The sequence below is a fragment of the Semicossyphus pulcher genome, unplaced genomic scaffold (genome assembly GCF_022749685.1).
Source record: "Semicossyphus pulcher isolate SPU_LCO1_2020_fin unplaced genomic scaffold, fSemPul1.0.p SCAF_4, whole genome shotgun sequence".
NCBI classification, from domain to species: Eukaryota; Metazoa; Chordata; class Actinopteri; order Labriformes; family Labridae; genus Semicossyphus; species Semicossyphus pulcher.
The window spans coordinates 25,889,431-25,909,830 of record NW_027211715.1 but is presented as its reverse complement, the minus strand read 5'-3'; the positions used below and the strand labels follow the sequence as shown (position 1 = coordinate 25,909,830).

Genomic DNA, 20,400 nt, shown 5'->3' with positions numbered 1-20,400 from the left:
GATCAGAGACCCATTATTGGGCTTCTAGGTTAGATGGAGACAGAGCTTTTGATGCCTGCAAATATAACCTGGTCTGCAGATATCTTATGTAAATTCTTTCACAAATGTATGGCAGGTATGTGTTTGCCTCTGTTAGAGAATGGTACCCAACTTGGAGATTGTCAGCTCTCGCAAAGAAACATCTACTCAGGAAGGAGCCGATAAAACATCTATCTTTTGATGAGGAATTTTGGGCCATAATGTGATAATTCAGTTTGACTCTGTCTTCAGTTGAAATTTTGTATCCTCATAGAGTTTCTTGAATTGACAGCTCTACAAAGGTGCCTTGATATCGTGCAGTATTTTACATGAACAGATCCTTGTTTACCAGAAAGGCTCTTTTTGTGTTACAACTTAAAGAACATAATCTGTAATCTTGAAGGACTTTTTTGCCCAAAATCAAATGCAAGATTGGAGCCTTCTGTCTCTCCCAAATTGACTTGTGGGTATTTTAACATGATCAACACTTACCAGGTTGCAGATATCAGAGTAAAACATGCTAAGAATTTTAATAAGAAGCGGTTCTGCAATGCTCAAAATGCTGATTTTCAATTATGAATGCTAGTATGCCTCAATCATATATGGTAAAATGTTACATATTCGGGTTTTAAAGGTCTATAACCACACCATATTATTCTTTTTAAAAGCACGAGACTCATGGTGAGTTCAGGGCTTTTCCTGTAGGCACTTTGCTTGAATGCACTGAAGCAAGCAGACTGGAAATCCCCTTTAACTGTCTGTTATATGTTTAATTTCCACACAGCTGAAGCATACGCCACAGGATCCCCACATTGCAGCGCAGAGCTGTCTGCCTGCCAGTGTTGTTTTTGCCTCTGATAGCAAATGGCAGGAGTAAAGGAGCTGAGCTGCGAGGTGTTTCGATATCAAAGAAGTAAATAAACACTCTCCCTGGTGCCCTGATTTTAACAGGAGATATAAAGAGAGATTCCCAGGTGAAATGTTCAGAAAGCGAGTCAGAGTGAGTGGGATGGAGAGAAAGGAGATGTATTAAAGCGAGGGGGGAGAAGTGTCACTATCATTAAATAGAAGAAAAAAGAAGAAGTGTTGGTCGGAACTGTTGTCTTTTCTCACTTCTTGTTAGATTACAGACACAATCTTGGCAGTTTGTAAACGTTGCTCTGTAGTTTAGTCACTGCCGAAAAGCTGTTTTCTGATGCCTGCCATGTAGGGCTCGTCATATACTGCTGAAGGTATGATAACAAGTTTGATCTCAACCAAGAGGACCAAGTCTACTGGCTTAAGTAACAGTACATTTGTTGTTTGTAGCTGTATGGGTTTTACCTCAATGCCAGTGAAATACAGAAATGTTTTTACCCACCACAGCGGCGAGGCTCTTTGAAGGAGAGTGTCTGCATGTTTGTTTTGTTGGTTGGTTTCAGGCTGAAACATCTCGACAACTATTTAATGGATGGTGATGAAATTTAGACGTTCACGGTATCCAGAAGATGAACCTTAAAGACTTTGGTAATCCCCTGATCTTTCCTCCTTGATGAGGCTAACACTTTTTGTCCGGAGTAAGATGTCCAAACAACTTATGAATGGATGAATGTATGTACATACAATTTGGTGAAGACATTAATGGACTTTTATTATCTATCTTTTGATCCAGTCAAAGTTTCAATCCGTGTAATACTTTGGACCACGTGCTAGCACGATACCATGACTATAGACTCAGTCTTGTTTAATGTATCCATCACTGACTTCTTGTAATGTAATCACTTAAGGAGAACATGCATTTTCTTTGAGTCTCAGATGGAGAGAGAGCTGTACATTATGTTGGCTGAGTGTGTGAGCTGCAGGCTACAAGCTAGCATTGTCACTACACCAAAGATAATGATAAATTTTGCATGGTAACAGATTGCATGGTGACACGCTGACATGTTTGCAGGATCACAGTATGTAATGTGGAAGGGAGTCAGGCGGTCTGTTGAGATGTAGACGCATGTAGAGTTGCTTTTTTGGATGTGCAAAGTGAAAGTCATGTTTGACTTTAAAACAAGATTTCAGTTGAACTGAGACCTAGAGACAGCAGGTGTTAGTTTCACACTGGCTGTTGTTTGGATAGAAATAGTCACATTGAGGGATGTTGTATTTCTGCAACGTTTTGGTTGTAAGTAGGACTGCATTATAACCGTTGAGTAATCTGCCAATTATTTGCATGATTACGTGCTCACTCATTTTGTCTAAAATATGTCAGAAATTGTGAAAAATGCTCTTCACAGTTGCCTGGATCCCAAAGTGATGTCTTCAAATGCTTCCTTTGTCCAAACAACAAGCACAAGGCTCTTTGTTTCGATCCTAAATGAGAAACAAATGCCTTACTTTAGGAAGAGGGATCAGCAAATGTTTGACATTTTTACCACTATAAAAAATATTTAGCAGTTGAGTTTTTTCAACTGATTGAATGATTCATTGAATAATTGTTGTTGCTTTAGTCCCAGCAAAGTAAAACCATAAGAAGGGACACGTGGGAACATCTCCAATTGAGATCTTCTTCACAGGTTGTCATTTAAGCGCCCAATCCTCTGGTGTCACCCTTTTGGTTTTGATGAGTTCCGGCTGCTTCACAGCCTGCAGGATAAAACGAATCACTGAACCAAGTTGAAAAGCCTGATGCTTTTCAGCCTGAGTTTTACCTATCCGGACATCAGCTCTAACTGTTGTCAGAAAGAACGATTAGGAAGAAAGAAGCAGTTTAATAAGATCTCCCTGTTTTGCATTCCCATTTGAATGGACTCGATGTCTGAGCCGAGCGGACGCTTTATCTGACAACAACCTGCTGAACTGTCCTGTTGTCTGAATATTCAAACAAGCCGCAACGCTCGCAGTCATGCATAGTTAAACATCCAGACTCTTCTACTACCCTGATGACTCCTCTTTCTCTTTCTCTCTGACCTGCTAGGATCTTCTTACTATTACTTTTTGTGGTCCTGCCTCCCTCCTCCCCTGTTGGCTCTCCTGCGACACATTACATGGTGCCAATGACAGATATTAATTATACATGTGAGGCCTCTTATATGTAGGCTAGAGTGCTGCAAGGCCTTCCCTCTGCTTTGCCAAGCGGGGCAGCACCCAAAGGCAGGAAATATGAGGCAGGAAACAGTCACCTGTTACGTAATGAAAACACAAATGAAACTCTTTGTGCTTTCAATTCAGAGCTCTTGATTCAAAGTGCAGCTTGTTTACATATTTACATGTCTTAAAGTTAAGGTGACAAGAACAGGTGGCCCCCTGCTGTGAAAGCTTGGACACGTGTCCTCCTGGTAAAACCACGACCTGTGCCTGAGGTTGTGAATGAGCCCAGCCAAGGTCTCCTCATGGCAGATGGGAGGGTCCGGGGGCGGGATGGAGGACCCTGCCATCCCCTCTGGCTCAGGTCCTGGATCTATTTCTGGGTTACTGGTTCATTTGATGCTTTGCTGTGCTCAAAAAGGCAAGCACGATAAGGAGAGGGGAATAAAAAAGGAGGTAATTAATTTGAGATTATTTTAATTACCTCAGAGTTAAAAAGGATTCAGCCACAAGTGGAAGACCTTGAATATAATAACAGGACTAAACTGTTTATTCATTCACAGTTACAGACAACACAGTGATGCTTTTAAATGCTTGTCTTAAAAAGCTGTTTTATCCTAATTTATAAATGTATGAATTCATAGGAAGATAAAACAATTAGTCTGTTAATTGATTGATTGATTGATTCATTACCTAAAATGGCTGATTTTGCAGCACTTAAAAAAAAAAGTTGCAATGCAAGTTGCCGTGTTGTGAGGCTTTTTTTCCTCTTTAACACATTACACATCCTCTGTGATCGAGTGGACCAAACTCACCAATAAAGCCATCTATTGGCTGAAGAAGCTGTTTGTCTTCTGACATCACTTCTGGTCGATTCCCATGACAAATGCGACATGAAAAACTGAATGACACTAAAGTCAACAGCCATGAAATACTCATTTTGCACTACATATACATTACAACATCAATATGCGCAAAGGAGAATCTACATCTAAGAGGACAGCTCTTTCAGCACACAAACATGGGTAAATACTAACAAGAATACATTGACTATTGGATTTATCATCATGGCTTCACTGTCTCTATAAAGACACAGTAGTTGGAGGAAGCCCCTGAAAGTGAGACGATCACATCGGAGCCGTGTTAAAACGGCGCCGGTGTCTGCTTCACAGCAAAAGCAGAAGTACGTCTCTAGCATGCAGCGTTCCAAACACATTAAAGAAATCAACAACATTTTGAATATCAAAGATGTGTGGTGTTGTAAATGACGTGTGCGGGGGAAGTAGGATGATTGGTCAGATTTGCGGAAAAGTTGCGGCGGGACTATTTAATCAATCAACCGAAAATGACTCACAACGGCTACAATTTAAAATAAGAAATCAATTAAGTATCAAGCTGAAATATCAAACATTGTTCTCAAGTGTGAATATTTCTTTGTTTTATTTCATTGTAAATTGAATAACATTTGGTTTTGGTCTTTTGGTGGACATGTTGGCAATTGTAATAGCCTACTTTTTTATGTAGAGATACAATAACTTGTTTTTCCTTCCTAACACTGTTCAGATTACGTACATCAGACTATACCAAGGACTGAATTAATGCTAAAAACAGAATACAGTATGCATGTACACACGTGTGCCACAAACTTACATAAACAGCCTTCTGCACTGTACACATTGTTGTTTTACTAGTGCGATAATTTGAAATATGGCCTAATTGCTGATATTTTGCTAGCTGTGACCATAGACTGTATAAAAAGATGGACGACATGACAGCTCCCTAAAAGTGAAGCCAAAACATTTCGGGCGCCCCCTGCTGACTGGCTGCAGTATAGGTCATAAAGCCCGCCTCCTCCATGTGAACAGATCGGACATGAGTCAAACTATAAAATCAAAATACACGCCCGATAAATTTTCCTCAAACATGGTTTCTGGCATTATAGCTAGTTATTATCTGCTGATTTACGGCCACATGCTCATTTTTCTGACAAGTTTATTTGTTTATCTGTTCCGGGTGAGCAGAGTGGAGGACGATCCGCGAGTGGAGACGTAACTAAAACAATCACTACAGTCATTGAAGTTTCCATACCTGTGAACGTTAACCTCAGACCAACAGAAGAAGCTGCTCTGCTGTTAAACACGCAGGTGTGCAGGATCCTTGCTGTTAAGTGTGTGTTTGGGTTAGCTAAAGTGGCTACGGCCGCTTCACTCGCCGATCTCTACTGCGCAGACTCTGGCTCCATATGACGTCACCATCGCAAGATGGCAGCGACTATCACAGGGGCTTTTTTGGCATCAATTTCGTACAATGGGAGCATATGGAGATGTGTTGTCCATCTATATATACATTCATTAGCTGTGACTAACAAAACTATCTTTTCTCTCGTCAGCTGACGAATTATCTGAAAGCAGTTCTTCTCCACCAAATGATGGCCGCCATTGGCATCAATTAGGGAAACAAATCCAGCCTTCATCACTTGATTGTCTTGTTTATCTTTTTCCCTTTTTAGCATTCAAATCACAGATGAGGTAAATCAGATAAGTGGAGCTGGAAAAATTAGTCACCACTTCTTAACAGAAAATAAACTTGCAGCAATGATTTGATCATTTTGGTCATTTCTGAAGTGCAGAACATTTTCCTGTTACAGTTTCTTAAGTTTGAGGATTTGCCTCTTTTTCTTTGTTTTTACTTAATTAACAAACCCCTGAAATAATGCATTTCAGGGGTTTGGACTGTTGTTCAAACAAAATACAAGCCACTGATTATTAGTTGCAGCACTAATTGTCTTGTTTGTCGACTTAATTACAGCATGCAGAGTCGCTTGCGGTCACGTCTACATGAGATCATTCTTTATCACAACAGAGAAAAAGAAGGAAACATGTCTGAAACTTATAATTGATGCCCATAATTATTGCTTTTAGAGTGTGTTTACAATGTTATCATATCTAGCTTTAATTGTATCCTCAATAAACTGCAGTGTTGGACTGTCTTTCTTCACAGCCGCACCTCTGCACACATGCTAATCTCTCGCTGTGCATGGACCTGCACATGTACTGTTGAGAGTGTTTTCTATCACTCTGCACGCTCTCTGCCCTCCCAGCGCTGCGCATGCTAGGGCTTGGAAGTGATGCCCGCCTGGCACATTGTCATAGACTGGACTGGACTGGGGTTGTGTGCTGCAGTGACAAAAGCACATTCAGGCCAGCACAATGGGGAGCTGACAGCCTGGGTTGTGATTATCACTCTGCTTGTCTCTCTCTCTCTCTCACACACACTGCGCCCTGTCTATTGTGTTTGCTGTCTCACTGTTTGCCTCGCTCGGTCTCAGTCACTGGAGGCTGGAGCACACGTTCACCGAGCAGGCTGTTTATGGCTTTAAGGGAGGAGCTGTGTGCAGCGTTTCAGAGCTGCATTAGTCATTAAATACAGGGTGTAATTCTGTCATCAAGTTGGTGTCGATGTGATTGTTGGTTTCAGTGTGTCATCGTTAAATGCAGGCTCTGGTTTTAGTGAGTTTATTGATGCATTTGGCTTTATGAGCTGTGCTGACAATTTGGGGGTGCTGAATTTGTTGAGTGTAGCAACGTAATCATGTCTTCATTATAAACACATAATGAATCACCAGAAAGACATCTGTGTTTGATGCAGACAGTTGATGTGATCTCTTTTGAAGCTCCAAAAGCATTTTTATTGACTAACTTTTTCAGGGGTGAATCAGTGAGTTTTTATTATGAGATCTCAGAAAATATAAAGACTTCCTATTGTGTGCAAGCGAACATGTTCAACATGCAGACTGATGGTCCCAAACGCACATGTTCACTTTACATAAAATAGCCTAACTCAGCAAATCTTCACATTTGGGAAGCTAAAACAAGAAAACACTTTTTGCTTAAATTACTTTAATGATTAATTGAGAAATATAAATTCTTTAGAGCTGAAAAGATTAATTTAGAACAATTTTTTTGGCTGACCGCTGGGGTCAGTCCTTCAGCCCTGACTGAGTGAGTGAGTGAGTGACGGTACTTTCACAGCCGTAGAGAGAGAGAGAGTCGCTACATCGCAATGGCGGATAATAGAGCATATTGGACCTCCACTGACGCAACTCTCTCTCTCTATACAGCTCTGGATACTTTGTTCGGGGGGTAGGCGGGGCTGCTCCTCCGCTGCTCGTCTGCTGTCCTCACCTACGTCCGCAGTGAGAAGCGCACATTGACCTGATGCGGTCAGCCACATACTAGGTTTTGACCTAGTCTTGTTTATAGTCTTTTTATCTTTCCAGTGATTTCTCAAGTCAAAATGATTTCAGGTCTCTGCTTCTCAAACATGAATATTCTGATGTTCATAATCGGGATGGGTGACGATTCTCGATTATTCAAATAGTCAATGATTTATAAAAAAAATCTAAGTTAATGCGACTATTATCTCATCTTAAAAAAATTAATTAATTAAATGTTTAAAATTTATTATCGTCTGGTGGTGGCTGTAGCGCATCTGAAAGCTGTTTGCTAACCGCCATAAAATAACAAAAGAAGAAGAAGGTATCAGTGCCAGGTCCCGGTAAAACGAGAGTGGTGTTATCAGATTCAGAACTGGAGAAAAATGCAGAGACTTCTGCAGCCGTCAGAGAGTTCTGTGTGGAAAAAATAGACGTAAATGAGGTCAAGTGCAAACTTTGAAAGGTAAAACTAGCATGTCATAACTTCTAAGTCTACAACAACTATACAGTCATTGGATAGCGAAATATAACCGGCAGAGTACTGAAAAAGTATCTCTGCTCATGTCTGTGTGTGTTTGCTGGATGGGGATAAAGTTATTGACTTCCTCCCATGCTTGTTACATACATGACCTTCAGTACACATTCAGGTCACATGATGACTCCTGCGTGCCTTTCAATGACTAAAGACTGAGAACAACATTTTTAAGTACCCCCTTTCGTCTTGGATTTTCTTCACCATTACTGATTCCCTTGGAGGTCATGGGTTTGTCGTGACAGTCAATGCTGATGATGCAGAAAGCTGAATTTAGTTGCTTAAAGAGAAAGAAAATGAAAAAGGCAACGTGCAGAAATACGCTCTTTATTGGGCCGACTAATGCCAGGGGAAACTCTATTGAATGTCATTGTAGAGATGAACTGGAAACTTGAAGCCTCACTGATCATAATAACCCACACTGGTTTTTATATTCATGAAAGAAACTACTAAACGTCCACAGTGAGGTCTCGCTCTATATAACCAGGCACAGCGGTGAGTCATCCCACGCTGGTAGACGTCGCAGAGGAGTGCAGAAGACTGTCGGTGGCGTCGAAGGGGAAATTAGGCCTGACACAAAATGATCTCTCCTCCACGCTTCGGCAAATCAGGTTTAAAACTAATACTGAAGGACAGACGAGTCGATCTGCAGTGCAGTAGAATCCTCTGTGATGCTCCAGCTGCTCCTTAAAGTCAGTCTGTTTGTCCTCATCCTACCTCTCTCTGTGCCTCCAACCTGCACTGTGGGGAAAAAAACTGACTCATAAAGAAATTACTCTAAAGTTTTGGTGCCAGAAGTGTTTATTGTCATTACTGGTTTACCTTTTGATTATTTGTGGGAATCGTTGACTTGAATAATGAAAATTGTACTCCTGGGGCTTTGGAAAATGTTTTCGAATTCCACATACAGTCCAAATCCTCAACATTTAGAAGCTGGAGACAATCAGAGTTTAGCATATTTAGCCCAAAGAACGGCAAGTTTGGTTTCATCACCTGGGTCCAGTCGTTCTAGGATAGACTGCCATGAAAGATTTGTCAGACATTCGTGGTCCTTAGAGGATGAATCCCACCAACCATGTTGTTGACAGTTGTTTTTTGAGTGAACTATGTAGACAACCATTGGATCGAGTGCTATAACATTTGGTACAGAAATTACTGTTGCCCTCAGGATGAAGTGTAAAAGTGACGGGACCGAAGCAATGCTTAACCAGATTCAGAACAAGTATGTGGACATTAACCCACAAGGAGAGCAGGGTGGAAACCCATGTGACATCGTTTGCCACTCAACCTGCAGACACTGTGATCAAGCTTGGACTCAAACAATAGCCAGACTCATCACCGCAAAATAATGACAAGATACATATGTATCTTTGGTGGAGTTAAAGTCTCACAAAAGATTATCCAATATATTGATACGCTTTGTCATGGCGCAAGAATTCAGTTGGCCTTTTTAAGATAATTTTTTGGCCTTTTAAAAGAGAGAGATGAGAGTGGATGGTGACGGAAACAGGGGAAGAGAGAGTGGGGGTGACGTGCAGCAAGGGGCTGAAGGTAGGAGTCAAACCCAGGGCCGCTGCATCGAGGACTATGGCCTCATATGGTCACCGATTTGACTGCTGAGCTAAACCGGCGCCCTACTTTTAGACTAGTTCACTAGCTTAAGTCTGAACATCAGGTAAAGTAGTTGTCAGGAACATCCACGATAAGATACAAGTCAGTGTTTCCCACACGTAGACGATACCTGGGCGATCTGATGGTTAAGATACGCAACATCTTCAACAACGAACCTCCTTCACGTGCAGATCACCTGCTGCTGAGTTGTGTTATAGGGGAGATAATGTAAAACGCACAGCTCATGATGAATGTCAACAGAGCAGACATATGATGAGAGAGAAATACTTTTGTGAACAAAGTCTACAATATGGTGGCGTATGACGCACACCACAGGTAAGTCATCATTCTCCGGGAAACACTTGTAAGCTGCATTAGAGCTACAAACGTCACTTGACTAAAGTCTCATTTTTCAAACTTGTCCTTCACCTGTTTGGAGCCTTGTTTGTTTACCTGTCTAATTCTGCAACATGTCTGATTCTGTTTGTAGTCTCACCATTCACCACCACCTCTGTTTCTCACCTCTGCCTGTCCTTCGCTTTATTCCTTCACGTCGTTTTCTATTTCCCTCCTGCTTTGCTCCCTGAGTTTGTGACGAATGTGCCTGTTCAGAGGTCAGTGAAGCATCTTCATTCCAACCTCGGCTGTGTCATTACATTTAACCCAAATCCATTTTTATTTTTGCCGGTTGGCCCGGAGTCGGAGGCTGTTCTTTGGCGTTTTCACTGAAGGTGTAAGGAAGCGACACCGGGAGTAATTTCTGTCCAACCTTTCTCATCTCTTCTTTCACCCAGAGGAGGAAGAGAGGCAGGTGGAGGTGGTGAGGAGGTGGGAGTTTGTGTTGACCTTCCCTCCCTCGCTTCCTTCGTAGAGACTGCTACTAAATCTCTCAGAAAAGGAAATAGAAAAGGGAAATAAAATAGAACTGCTTAGTATGGGCGGAGAGGATGCCCCATTTATTTCCTGCAGGAATTAAATGGGCTGTGAATAGTTTTTCTCGGTGTATGAGACGTTCTTTCACTCCTCCCCATCTGCTTTTCTGAAGTTCTAATTTTTCATGGCAGCCATCTGTGTGTTGTCAGGCTGCGTGAGGGTGACAGAGAGCAGAGGAGGTTAGTGTGTCTCTATTGATAAGAAGGATTGCCTCGACTCTTTAACTGACCTAATGTCTGTTTGTTGAAGATATTCTCCCATCAGGCCTTGCCAGTTTCTCGACTAACCTTGTGTTTCTTTATTTGCTGTTCTATCTGTGTGACTTTGCTGCTGCTCTGTCCCACCATGCTCTCTCTCCACCTACCATAAGAAAACTGCTCAATCAAGCATGATTGAGTTTAAAGAGAATTGAAAGGAATTAGTTGTAGGCTTTTTAAACTGCAATGGAAAACACTCATCAGAATAGGCATGTTTTAGATAGAGTAGAAAACATTTTGATTTTAAGCTGTACTTTTGGATGAAACTTTCAGTCAGGCATTCGGCCAAGTTGGTCCATCCTAAAAAATCTCAACTGGTGTTTTTCTGATACCAATACCAGTATCAGTATCCAGCTCTGACGCAGCCTACAATGTGAAATCAGCGAGCGTGCAAGTCAATACACCGATCCAATACCATCGTTTATTCCCCCAAAATCAACTGGTTTCAGGTAAGTTATCATGTGACCATAACAAACAACAGTAGTGCTAGCTATACTAGGAGAGAGTGTAATGTTAGTCAAAGTCTGTAAAATGTTAACATCAGTGTTTTTTTCCAATAACATATATTATTGGAAGCGGAGGGGGCTGCACAGTACTGCAGTGGTTAGCGCTGTTGCCTCATAGCTCCTAGTTGGAGTCCCGGTTTGGATGTAGTGGGCCTTTCTGTGTGGAGTTTGCATGTTCTCCCCATACATGCGTGGGTTCCCTTCGGGTTCTCTGCACTCATGCTCGTTAGCTTCACTGGTGACTCTAAATTGCCTGTAGTAGGTGTGAGCGTGAAAGGTTGTCTGTCTCTATTGTTGCGTTCCAGACAACTGGGAACCCGAGAACTTCCCAGTAGAACTTTCAGACTACCGATGGTGAAGTCGGGTAGATGAATCTGAAGTAGGAACTCCGACCTTGAATGGTATTCCATAGCAATTTTTCTAGTGTGAGGTTGGAAAAACGCTGCGTTCCAGGCTTCGCAGTTTGGAAGTTGGAAATTTCTACTGGGAAGTTCTCAAGTTCCCAGTTGTCTGGACCTCAGCGTATGTGTCAGCCCTGTGACTGACTGGCGATCAGTCCATGATGTACCCCGCCTCTCGCCCAATGACAGCTGGGATAGGCTCCAGCCCACCCAGCAACCCTGAACAGGATAAACGGTATAGATGATGGCTGGATGGTTTGGGAGGAGTGCTCTGCATCGGTCATTACGTAAATCTATGTATCAGAATCAGCATTTGATCGGACAAATGGTATTTAAACATCTGTAACTTCTACAAGTATTGACTTCTGTGAAAGAATGAATGTTCCCCAAAGGATGAACCCTACCGCCTTCTGACTTTAAAGATAACAACAAAGCATTTTATTAATGAGGAAATCAGTATGGACTACAACATAACAGATCAATACCTCCTTACTGGTCCCATTTTACTCCTGCAGGGATTGACTGATTATCTAAATATCGTGTTTCACTTGAAACAACTTTGTTGCTGTTTCCTAAGACACCACTGGCTTCATCCCATTAGCTGCAATGTTTTCATTTTCAAAGAAACAGAATCTATGGTGATTCAAGATTGAAGTTTTGGATTCACATTGTTTGTTGAGTATTAGTCTCTGCAGTAGGTTGAGATCTGCTGCTGAACAGATGTATATGGCTACACACACAGCAAGATAAAAATCTGTGGGGGCTTTTAATTTCTGAATAAAAAATGATCTTGAGCGCGAGGAATCAAGGTCACAGTGTGTCCCACTTCTTCTCGGGGCTTTGTTTGCCTCAGAGCTGATTTCAGCTGAACGTTCAGTTGGAACCAGATGGAGAATGCTGGGTGTCAGCTGCTTCCATACATCCCCACCATGGCTGCTATCCACATGGGGTCCCAGTGCACACCTCTCTCACTCTCTCTCTGTGTGTGTTTCTGGATCGTGCTGTGTCACAACTGTGAGGATAAAAACAAAAAGGCTAATTAGCTCAGATCTTCTGTTTGTTTCAATATGGTGCAGCAGGCTGGGTTCTGTTTCCTTTACCGAGCGGTGTGTCCTTTTATTCGTTGTCCTTCTTCTTCTGTCCCCTGTTCCAGCCTGAAAACCATCTGGTGTTTGCTCAGGATTTCCCCCTGCATGGGAATTTTGCCATTAAAATGCCTAAGGAGCATTTATTCGCTGTGGGCTGGTGACCTTTTAAAAACTCGCTTCGGCTATTAGCTGTGTTTAAGTTCCTCTTTGTTTATTTTGGTTTAAGGCCAACAATTGCAGAGTGGACCGCACACATGGACTTTATATCACCATCATAATCAATCAAAATAGCACCTTTTGAATTACAGTGAGCTTTCCATATTAAATTATCAATATATTATATAATACTGTCGTTCTGTACTGTTGTCTCTTCTATAGTGGACTAAGCTGCCAAACAGATCAGTGTCCGCAGGGGCCTCCAGTCCCACTGCTGAGCTAATTAACAAGGTGTGAGCTGTGTTTCTTTCTCTGTGTGTTGCTCCTGTCTGATGCCAGGTCACCAGCCCTGAGCTGAGTCTGGGCCAATACAAAGAAAAGAGGCTGTTGTAAGCGCACACACACTCACACACTTACTCAGCACCCTGCACGAGAGAAGCCCTGGGGAAACACTCTTGCATTATGGATGCACTTGGACAGGGCAGGACCAAATTCCAAAGCTTTTGCATGTGTTAGCGTGAGTGAGTGGGGGGTCAGAAGGTGCTGCAGAGTTTAATCCCTCCGATCATCAGCCAATTAAAAAGCATCTCATCCATTAAGACGCTGCCTGCAGTCATGACTCAAACTTCAAAAGTTTTTATCTCTCTGATATTTGGAGGTTACAGTCAGACTTTTGATAGCTCAAAGCGTGATTGTGTAACTATTTTACCTCCGACTAACAGCTCCAAAATGATGATAATGGCACACTGACGTTGAGAATACCTCTTTCATTCCCACTCTGCACCCTACAGCCTGTTCTTAAACTATGTAACTTGGGTCAAGTGGGTACCAGCTCCCATGAGGAGTTATGGCCCGGTTATACAGCAGAAGGCAAACACGTCCTGTCAGCGGTTTTAGCTCTGGATTCTCAGTAAGCAGATCATGAAGGAAAAAACAGACGAGGATGTTTACAGAGGAAAAACAGAGAGTGACCAAGGAAATGGTTTAATAGGAACTTGTGCTAGACTTTTACTTGTTGCAGATGGGGATGTTACAGTATCATTTTTTCTTTCCCGATACTGATTTTAATACAGAGACGCGAGTATTGGCTGATACCAAATACCCCTCTGATACCACTTTAATAGAGGAATATATTAGTTGTAGAGAAACATGGATTGGTGACATTTTGCTAGCTTTCATAACATTACAATCTCAGCTAGCACCGCACTGTTGTTGTTTATCATCACATGATAATTTACTAGTTCATTGTTTTTGGAGGGGGGGTAATAAATTGCAGTACAGGATTTATGCATTGACTGGCAAACTTGCAGATGCCTCATACACCATTTTGCAGAATGAAACTGAACTGTAGTTATCGATATAGTGAATCACTCTCTAGAGCTTTAGGGGAGCCAAAGCGCAACCAGCTATGTCAGATTTCGTCTTCGTCTTTAGATAAAAATGCCACCATCCCGCTCTCTTTCCACTTTTACTGATGTAACAAATGGATTCCTTACCTTGAATAATCTAGCCTGAACTCCAACTGATTCTTCCCACCTAATTCCTGGCAATTGTTATTTATTCTGCAATATGTCACTTTGTTTATCATCAACCACATCACCATTATACACACCATGTGTGTTTTTGACTTGGTGCAACCATCCATGGTGTATGTATTTATTATTATTAATATTATTATTGCATTTTATTGTCTTTTTGTCTTGCCTTCTTTTTTATCCATCACTTGTTTTACCCTGTTTTTTACTTTGAGCTGTTGTAACAAGTGAATATCCCCCATATCTTATCTTGTCTGAATCTGTACTCACAGGGCATCTCTCTGTCTCCCATTAATACAGTGCATTGCGTTAAATAAGATGAATAATGTCCATCTGTTTTACGTGGATGCCGTCATGTTGTTGTCAAGCTGCCGCTTTGGAACATCATCACCTGTATGGCTGTTTGGGAATCAGGGGGATCTGCACATGCCACTTACAGGAATACTTGTATTTTGACAGAAAGATTAGACGCCCGGTGGAGGAAAATGTCATGGATTTTAAATGTCCGACAGCCCACCATGAACATTTTAGTCCTGTCTCGTCTCGTTAACGAAAAACAACATACGTGTCGTCGGAGTGTTTATTATCAAAGATCTATTTTAGCTCGTCAACGTCTCTTCTTCGCTATGAAAAAAGAAGTTGTTCAGTGAAATGAACACTGATCGCAACCCCTCTTTCTTGTTGTCTGATCTTAATATTTATGCTAGGTTAAACTAACCAGCTGAAGGTAGCGTATATTTACTGTACAGATATGAGAGTATGATTTGAATTTGTATTGTATGTATGATGCTGCAGGTCCGAGTTATGTCTGTGATGTTTTTGGAATTAATACTATCTTTTGAATAAGTACTATCTTTTCTACTGTTCATTTTTGGACGGTAAATAAACTGCTCAGTACTACCAGCTCATGTGAAAATGTGGTAACGGAAGTAAGCGGATCAACAGCAGCCAGGGACAAAGCACAGTTCAGCCAATCAAAGCCAAGAACCACAGCTTCCAGTTTCAAAAGCTATGATCATTTCCTCTGTGGATTCCTCCGCAGCTCGTCTCATTCCCTCCATCGATTTATCTCCCCTCGCTCGCCTCCCCCATCTCTCCTGTCACTCCTCCTCCTTGCTTCCTTCCTCTGCTCTCTCCATCCTCTGAGTTTATCCTTTTGAAGTCATTTGTTAGGCTCTCCTCTGTTGTCCCTCAGGAGCTCCCTTCCTACACTGGAGGTGTCTCAGGAGGAGCCGTTTTAAAGTAAGGACTTTGTGAAGGCTTGCAGAATGCAGAGACTTCAATCCCGCAGTTTATTGTCCGAGGGCAGAGAAAAGGCTGAACATTTTACAGGTTGTAACAAGGAGCCCAAAGCCGTCCTGCAGGTCTATTTGGAAAGCACTTAGACTGAGAATGGAGGTCAGGAAGATTAAAAAAGAAGCATCGACTTCCTCTCTAATGCAGCTCTTCTTCTTTCTCCCCCTCTGTTACAGATCGCTGTGAACCTCTGAGCGAAGATGGCCTTCTTTCAGAACAACTTCTGGGTAAGTGTCTTCATAATGCCTGGAAATTAGACAGTATAATGATGGAGATTACACAGAGGGACATGATTGCTACATCAGTCAGGCTTTTATACCTCAGGCTTTGTCTGCCAGATATAACTGATTCACGTAATTATAGCTGAATTATGAGTCACCGAGTTTTCAGTTATATTCTCAGCCTGAGCAGCCGATCTTCTGCCTCCCTGCTGCTCGCCAGGTGTGCACAGGAAGCGCTTGTTGTTTCCCTCCTCCCAAATTATAGAGATCGATTTTCTATTAAGCTCTTTCTTTTTTTTTTCTGCCGCATGGAAACCAGTCTCATTCAGATTATTCTCGTAGCGTTGCTACATAAAAAGAAGCCTTATTTCTCAACTTGCTAGTTTAGTTTTCAGCTTTTACTCACGTCTGGGAATTCTTTAAGGTGTGTAAACTTTCCTGCCGGGCCTAGACTCAAAGATATTTAAAATCTTAACAGATGTTAGACCACACAAATGACGACAAATTATGATAGATTTAACAGTTTTGTTCCTATAGTGTGTGGAGCGCAACGATATGACCAAAACAGCACGCCACACACGAACAGAGTCCCCACTCAAAACTGGAAATCTCGTAAAATCTCTCGCAGTTAAACGTGACTTTAGAGTAAACAATCGTGGATGATGACATTCAGGAAGAATTGGCAAAGATGTTTTTGGACTTTTTACTGAAAATTCATGAAGAAAAAAAAAACCTCATTAAGACGTGGAGATGCAGAAACACGTGCTGTACATGTTACAGCGCGAGTTGTGCGTCCTCCTTCAGTCAGCCTGCTTCCCAGTTGGCGTTTTTTTCCACGTGACAGTCCACAGACTGCGTGGCCTGCTGTTTTCGGGGTTGCCCCCTTCACAACAGGAAATCTGATTGGAAATATTGTTTAATAATATTATAATATTATTATTACATATAATATGTTTAATATTTACCATTTGAAATCAGAGTGGCCCCCGAAGTTCCTCCGCGCAGAAGTTAGCAACAATTCTTGAAGTGGAAAAATCTGTTCAAAGAAGAGGTAAAAAAAAATGGACCTCTGCCTGAACATCCAAAGTACCGACTGTACAGATGTGATCTGTAAGTTAACACATCAACCTGTTGCCAGCCTGCCCCCTTTCTCAACTTGCACCAATACAAGGTGTGGAGGAACTTTTCTAGCTCCTTCTTCAGACAACAGATTGGTCAAGAAGTAAGTGTATGTTACTTGGTCGATCACATGAGCCAGTAAGGTACCAACATCTCTAAAAACCTGCGTGACAGCTCTTAACAGTAGCCTTATGAAATGCTCGAAAGTACTATTGACATTTAAACTGGCAACTTAATATAGAAAGCTAGTTAATTATTATTATTTAAATTAACTTATGGAGTAATGAATGGCCTCATTAGTAATTTCCCATAAAGAGGAGGAGGGGCATCTTTCTTTTATCCTCCCAACACCGCCCTCATACCCCCGTGACTTTGTAAGCTGTTACAAGGTCTGTTCGCTCCGTCCCCGCACACCTGCTACATCTATTTCAGGTGTGCCCTACTTCTTCTACCTTGCCTCGTCAGACTCGGAAAAGTCCTCAGTAATATTTTATGAGTCGGACACAGAAATGAGATTCAGGAAGGACAATGAGCACATTAAACCTCGAGGGTTTGTTATGTAAGATGATTCTTTTCCCCTTATTGATCCTGCACCCAGGTCTGGGCAAAGATGAGGAGGAGATGAGGAGGAGTGCTTGCATATTAATTTTCCTCCATCCTTCCACTAATGTCAGATGACAAGAGATGTATCCTAAACATCAAGGGCCCTTTTTAAATGATCCTAAGTGTCCAACTCCACTGTTGCTGTTTAAACAGCACATAATAAGGGTGCAAAGGGGTTGTATTTACTCTTTTTATTCATCAAGGTAGTGATTCCATTAAAAGCCGATGCAACAGAACAAAGCGCGTTGCTTTTCAGATGGTTGAGTTTTAGAAGTGAATGTGTCTATGCTTCTCTGGAGCAGCATAAAAGTCCCAACGCTCCCTGCAGTGAAGAAGGAATGGGACGAGGTAACAGTGAGCATGTCCTTGTCTTTTAGCATCACCAGAGCTGTCACACAGTGGGGTATAATGGGTGCATATTACTGTCTGAATGACATGCCCTTTAAATTGCAGGAAACTCTGCCGTTGATTTTTCTTTTCAAGATTATTTTTGGCCGTTTGCTTTTATTAGACGGGACAGTGAAGGAGTGAGAGCAGATGTGGGGAGGAGAGAGTGGGGATGACATGCACCGAAGGGTATGTGGAGGGCTTTGCCTCTGTACATGGGGCGCCTGCTCTATTGACTGAGCTAATCCGGCACCTTTGATTTTTGACCAGGTTTTCCTTGGCTAATGGCGCAATATCATTCTGCTGCTTCAAGATATCACTCCCCATTTTAAGACTTATACACTCATAGATGCACACATGTAAATTTGCTACTTAAGCTGCTTTCCCACTGCTCAAAAAGCTTTTTTGCTTAGCGGGAAAGGTTGCAATCCGCATTCAGATCCGGGTCAAATGACTCTGCAGTAGACCCGGGTAATTATCGCCTCGGCTCTGATCGGCATTGATGGGAACACAAAACCCGGGTCGACGTGATCTCCGCCCCCTTTCTGGCGTGATGCTATGATGCGCACAGCTACAGATTCCGCCCATCTCCGTCCGAGCAGCGCTCAAACATCGTCCTAAATTTGTCAGCGCCGAGTTTGATAAATAGACTGAATGAAGAATAGATACAATAAAGACCTAACCTCTGTAACATCTTCACTGGCCTCCATGCTGCTTACCAAAGAGTATAATGTAAGTTCTTTGTGCGTACTGTTATTTACTAACCCTGTTTACTAACCCACGTTTCTGATGTCAGACGATGATGCAGCAGAAAAGAGATCGAAAAAAGTATACTCCACTGGCAATTGGAAAGGAGACAATCGGCATTCATTAGCGGGTCTTTCCGGGTCTGAAAAACCTTCGTCAACGCGTTAACTTAAGTGGGAAAGGGGTATTAGACAACATGGGCTCTGGGCGAGAAAATTACAGCTGCTTCCGTCTGAAGCGAACTGACTTGCGCTGGGCTTCGCTGTCTCCTTTTTGTCTAAGTATTTTCAGAAACTACAAGTGCAGGTGTTTCAAATTAAAGGTCAAAGTATTAAATAAGACGATGATACTCAAAACTCTTGATTTGTTGATGTTCATATGTTTTTCAATGGATAAGAAATACTGTGAACTTTGTTGTAGCTGCTAGTGTATTTGTGTCTTCTTTTCTGGCCACTGCACATACATCTTTGATACTTTGATATTCCAGTCTTTGTGATGTGCCACACAAGCAGGTCTGCAGGCAGTGGAAAAAGCCAGGAAATAAGAGCAATCTGGTGTGGCGGGAGGCAGGCCGACAGGGTGCATGCAGCAGAATTTCAGCCAGGCAGAAAGACAAGGTCGGAGGACTGCTGTGCTTCTGTATCACAGACGTGTCACAGAGCCTTAAACTGAAATACAGCTAAATTATTGTGTGTTATTTGTGCGCCTGCATATGTGTTTTCTATATTCAGAACAGTGCTTCCCAGCCAGCCTGCTTCCAGACACGAATAGCTGTGTCGTACAAATCTTCCCTTCAGTTAATTAGTTGCACAGCCACTTGGGAACAAGTCACACACAGAGCCTCGTCTTGTTTGGCTCAAGAACATTCACAGCCGCTCACAAAGCCTCCTCATAGCACGCTGTCCTTTCCCATTAACTATATAAGAGCTGTGCTCACGGCCCACAGGGGGAAGCCCATCAGCTATAATTAAGTACATCCTCAGCAAATTAAAGCACTGTTGAGTCTTAGAAATGGAATTACTTAAGGATTGGTGCTGCTTAGATTTTCTTGGAACTAAGATTTTTCCTTTTAGGAAGGTTTTTATGCAGCACAATCACATTTCCTCATGAGAGATGATTAAAGATTTTGTAATATATGAAAAAGGAAATGTCTTTTAGCTAGCTCTGTGATACTCCCTGTTCTGTTATCCCTGTATCCTAAGATGGTTGTGGTCAAGACAGGAAAACCAACCAACAAAGCAGACTAATGCCCAGGTCCTGGGCATTAGTCTGCTTTAGTCTGGGCATTAGTCACTTTATGGGCTCTGAAAGCCCCAAGTTTAGAAGAGTTTTATGTAATCAGACATAAAATTAGTTTTTAGCATGGGTGTGTTCAGCCGTGACAAAGCTTTTATTGGAATGGAAATGGTGGTGCATGAACACCCTGTTGTGTCGTTTCACAGCGTTAGGAGGATTTGAAGTTTTTCAAACAGGAAACCAGAGCAAAATGGTGCACACCGTTTTCAGATTGATCGTACGTCGTACCGCTGGATCTTCACCCACGTCTCTGATTAGATCGGCAATTCAAATAGGTCAGGTGTTGTGACCATTGGCGGATGTTTCCTCTGGTTGGGGAAACAGTTGATCAATCAGAGGTCAATAGCTGGGATTCAGAGTGGAGACGTTGGGTACCTCCCAGGTCTCTTAAATTGCATACATGCTTCCCTCACTTGCGTCTTTT

The 20,400-nt window shown here is 42.1% G+C and overlaps 1 protein-coding gene across 1 annotated transcript in view; it reads left to right on the top strand.

The window, feature by feature from the left end:
- Positions 1 to 20,400, top strand: part of fcho1 (FCH and mu domain containing endocytic adaptor 1) — a 60,220-nt gene that overhangs the window by 1,058 nt on the left and 38,762 nt on the right. The window contains exon 2 of the mRNA XM_069679393.1: positions 15,780 to 15,830. Coding sequence (XP_069535494.1) covers positions 15,804 to 15,830 — 27 coding nt within the window. The 5' untranslated portion in view covers positions 15,780 to 15,803. The remainder of the gene's footprint in view (positions 1 to 15,779; positions 15,831 to 20,400) is intronic.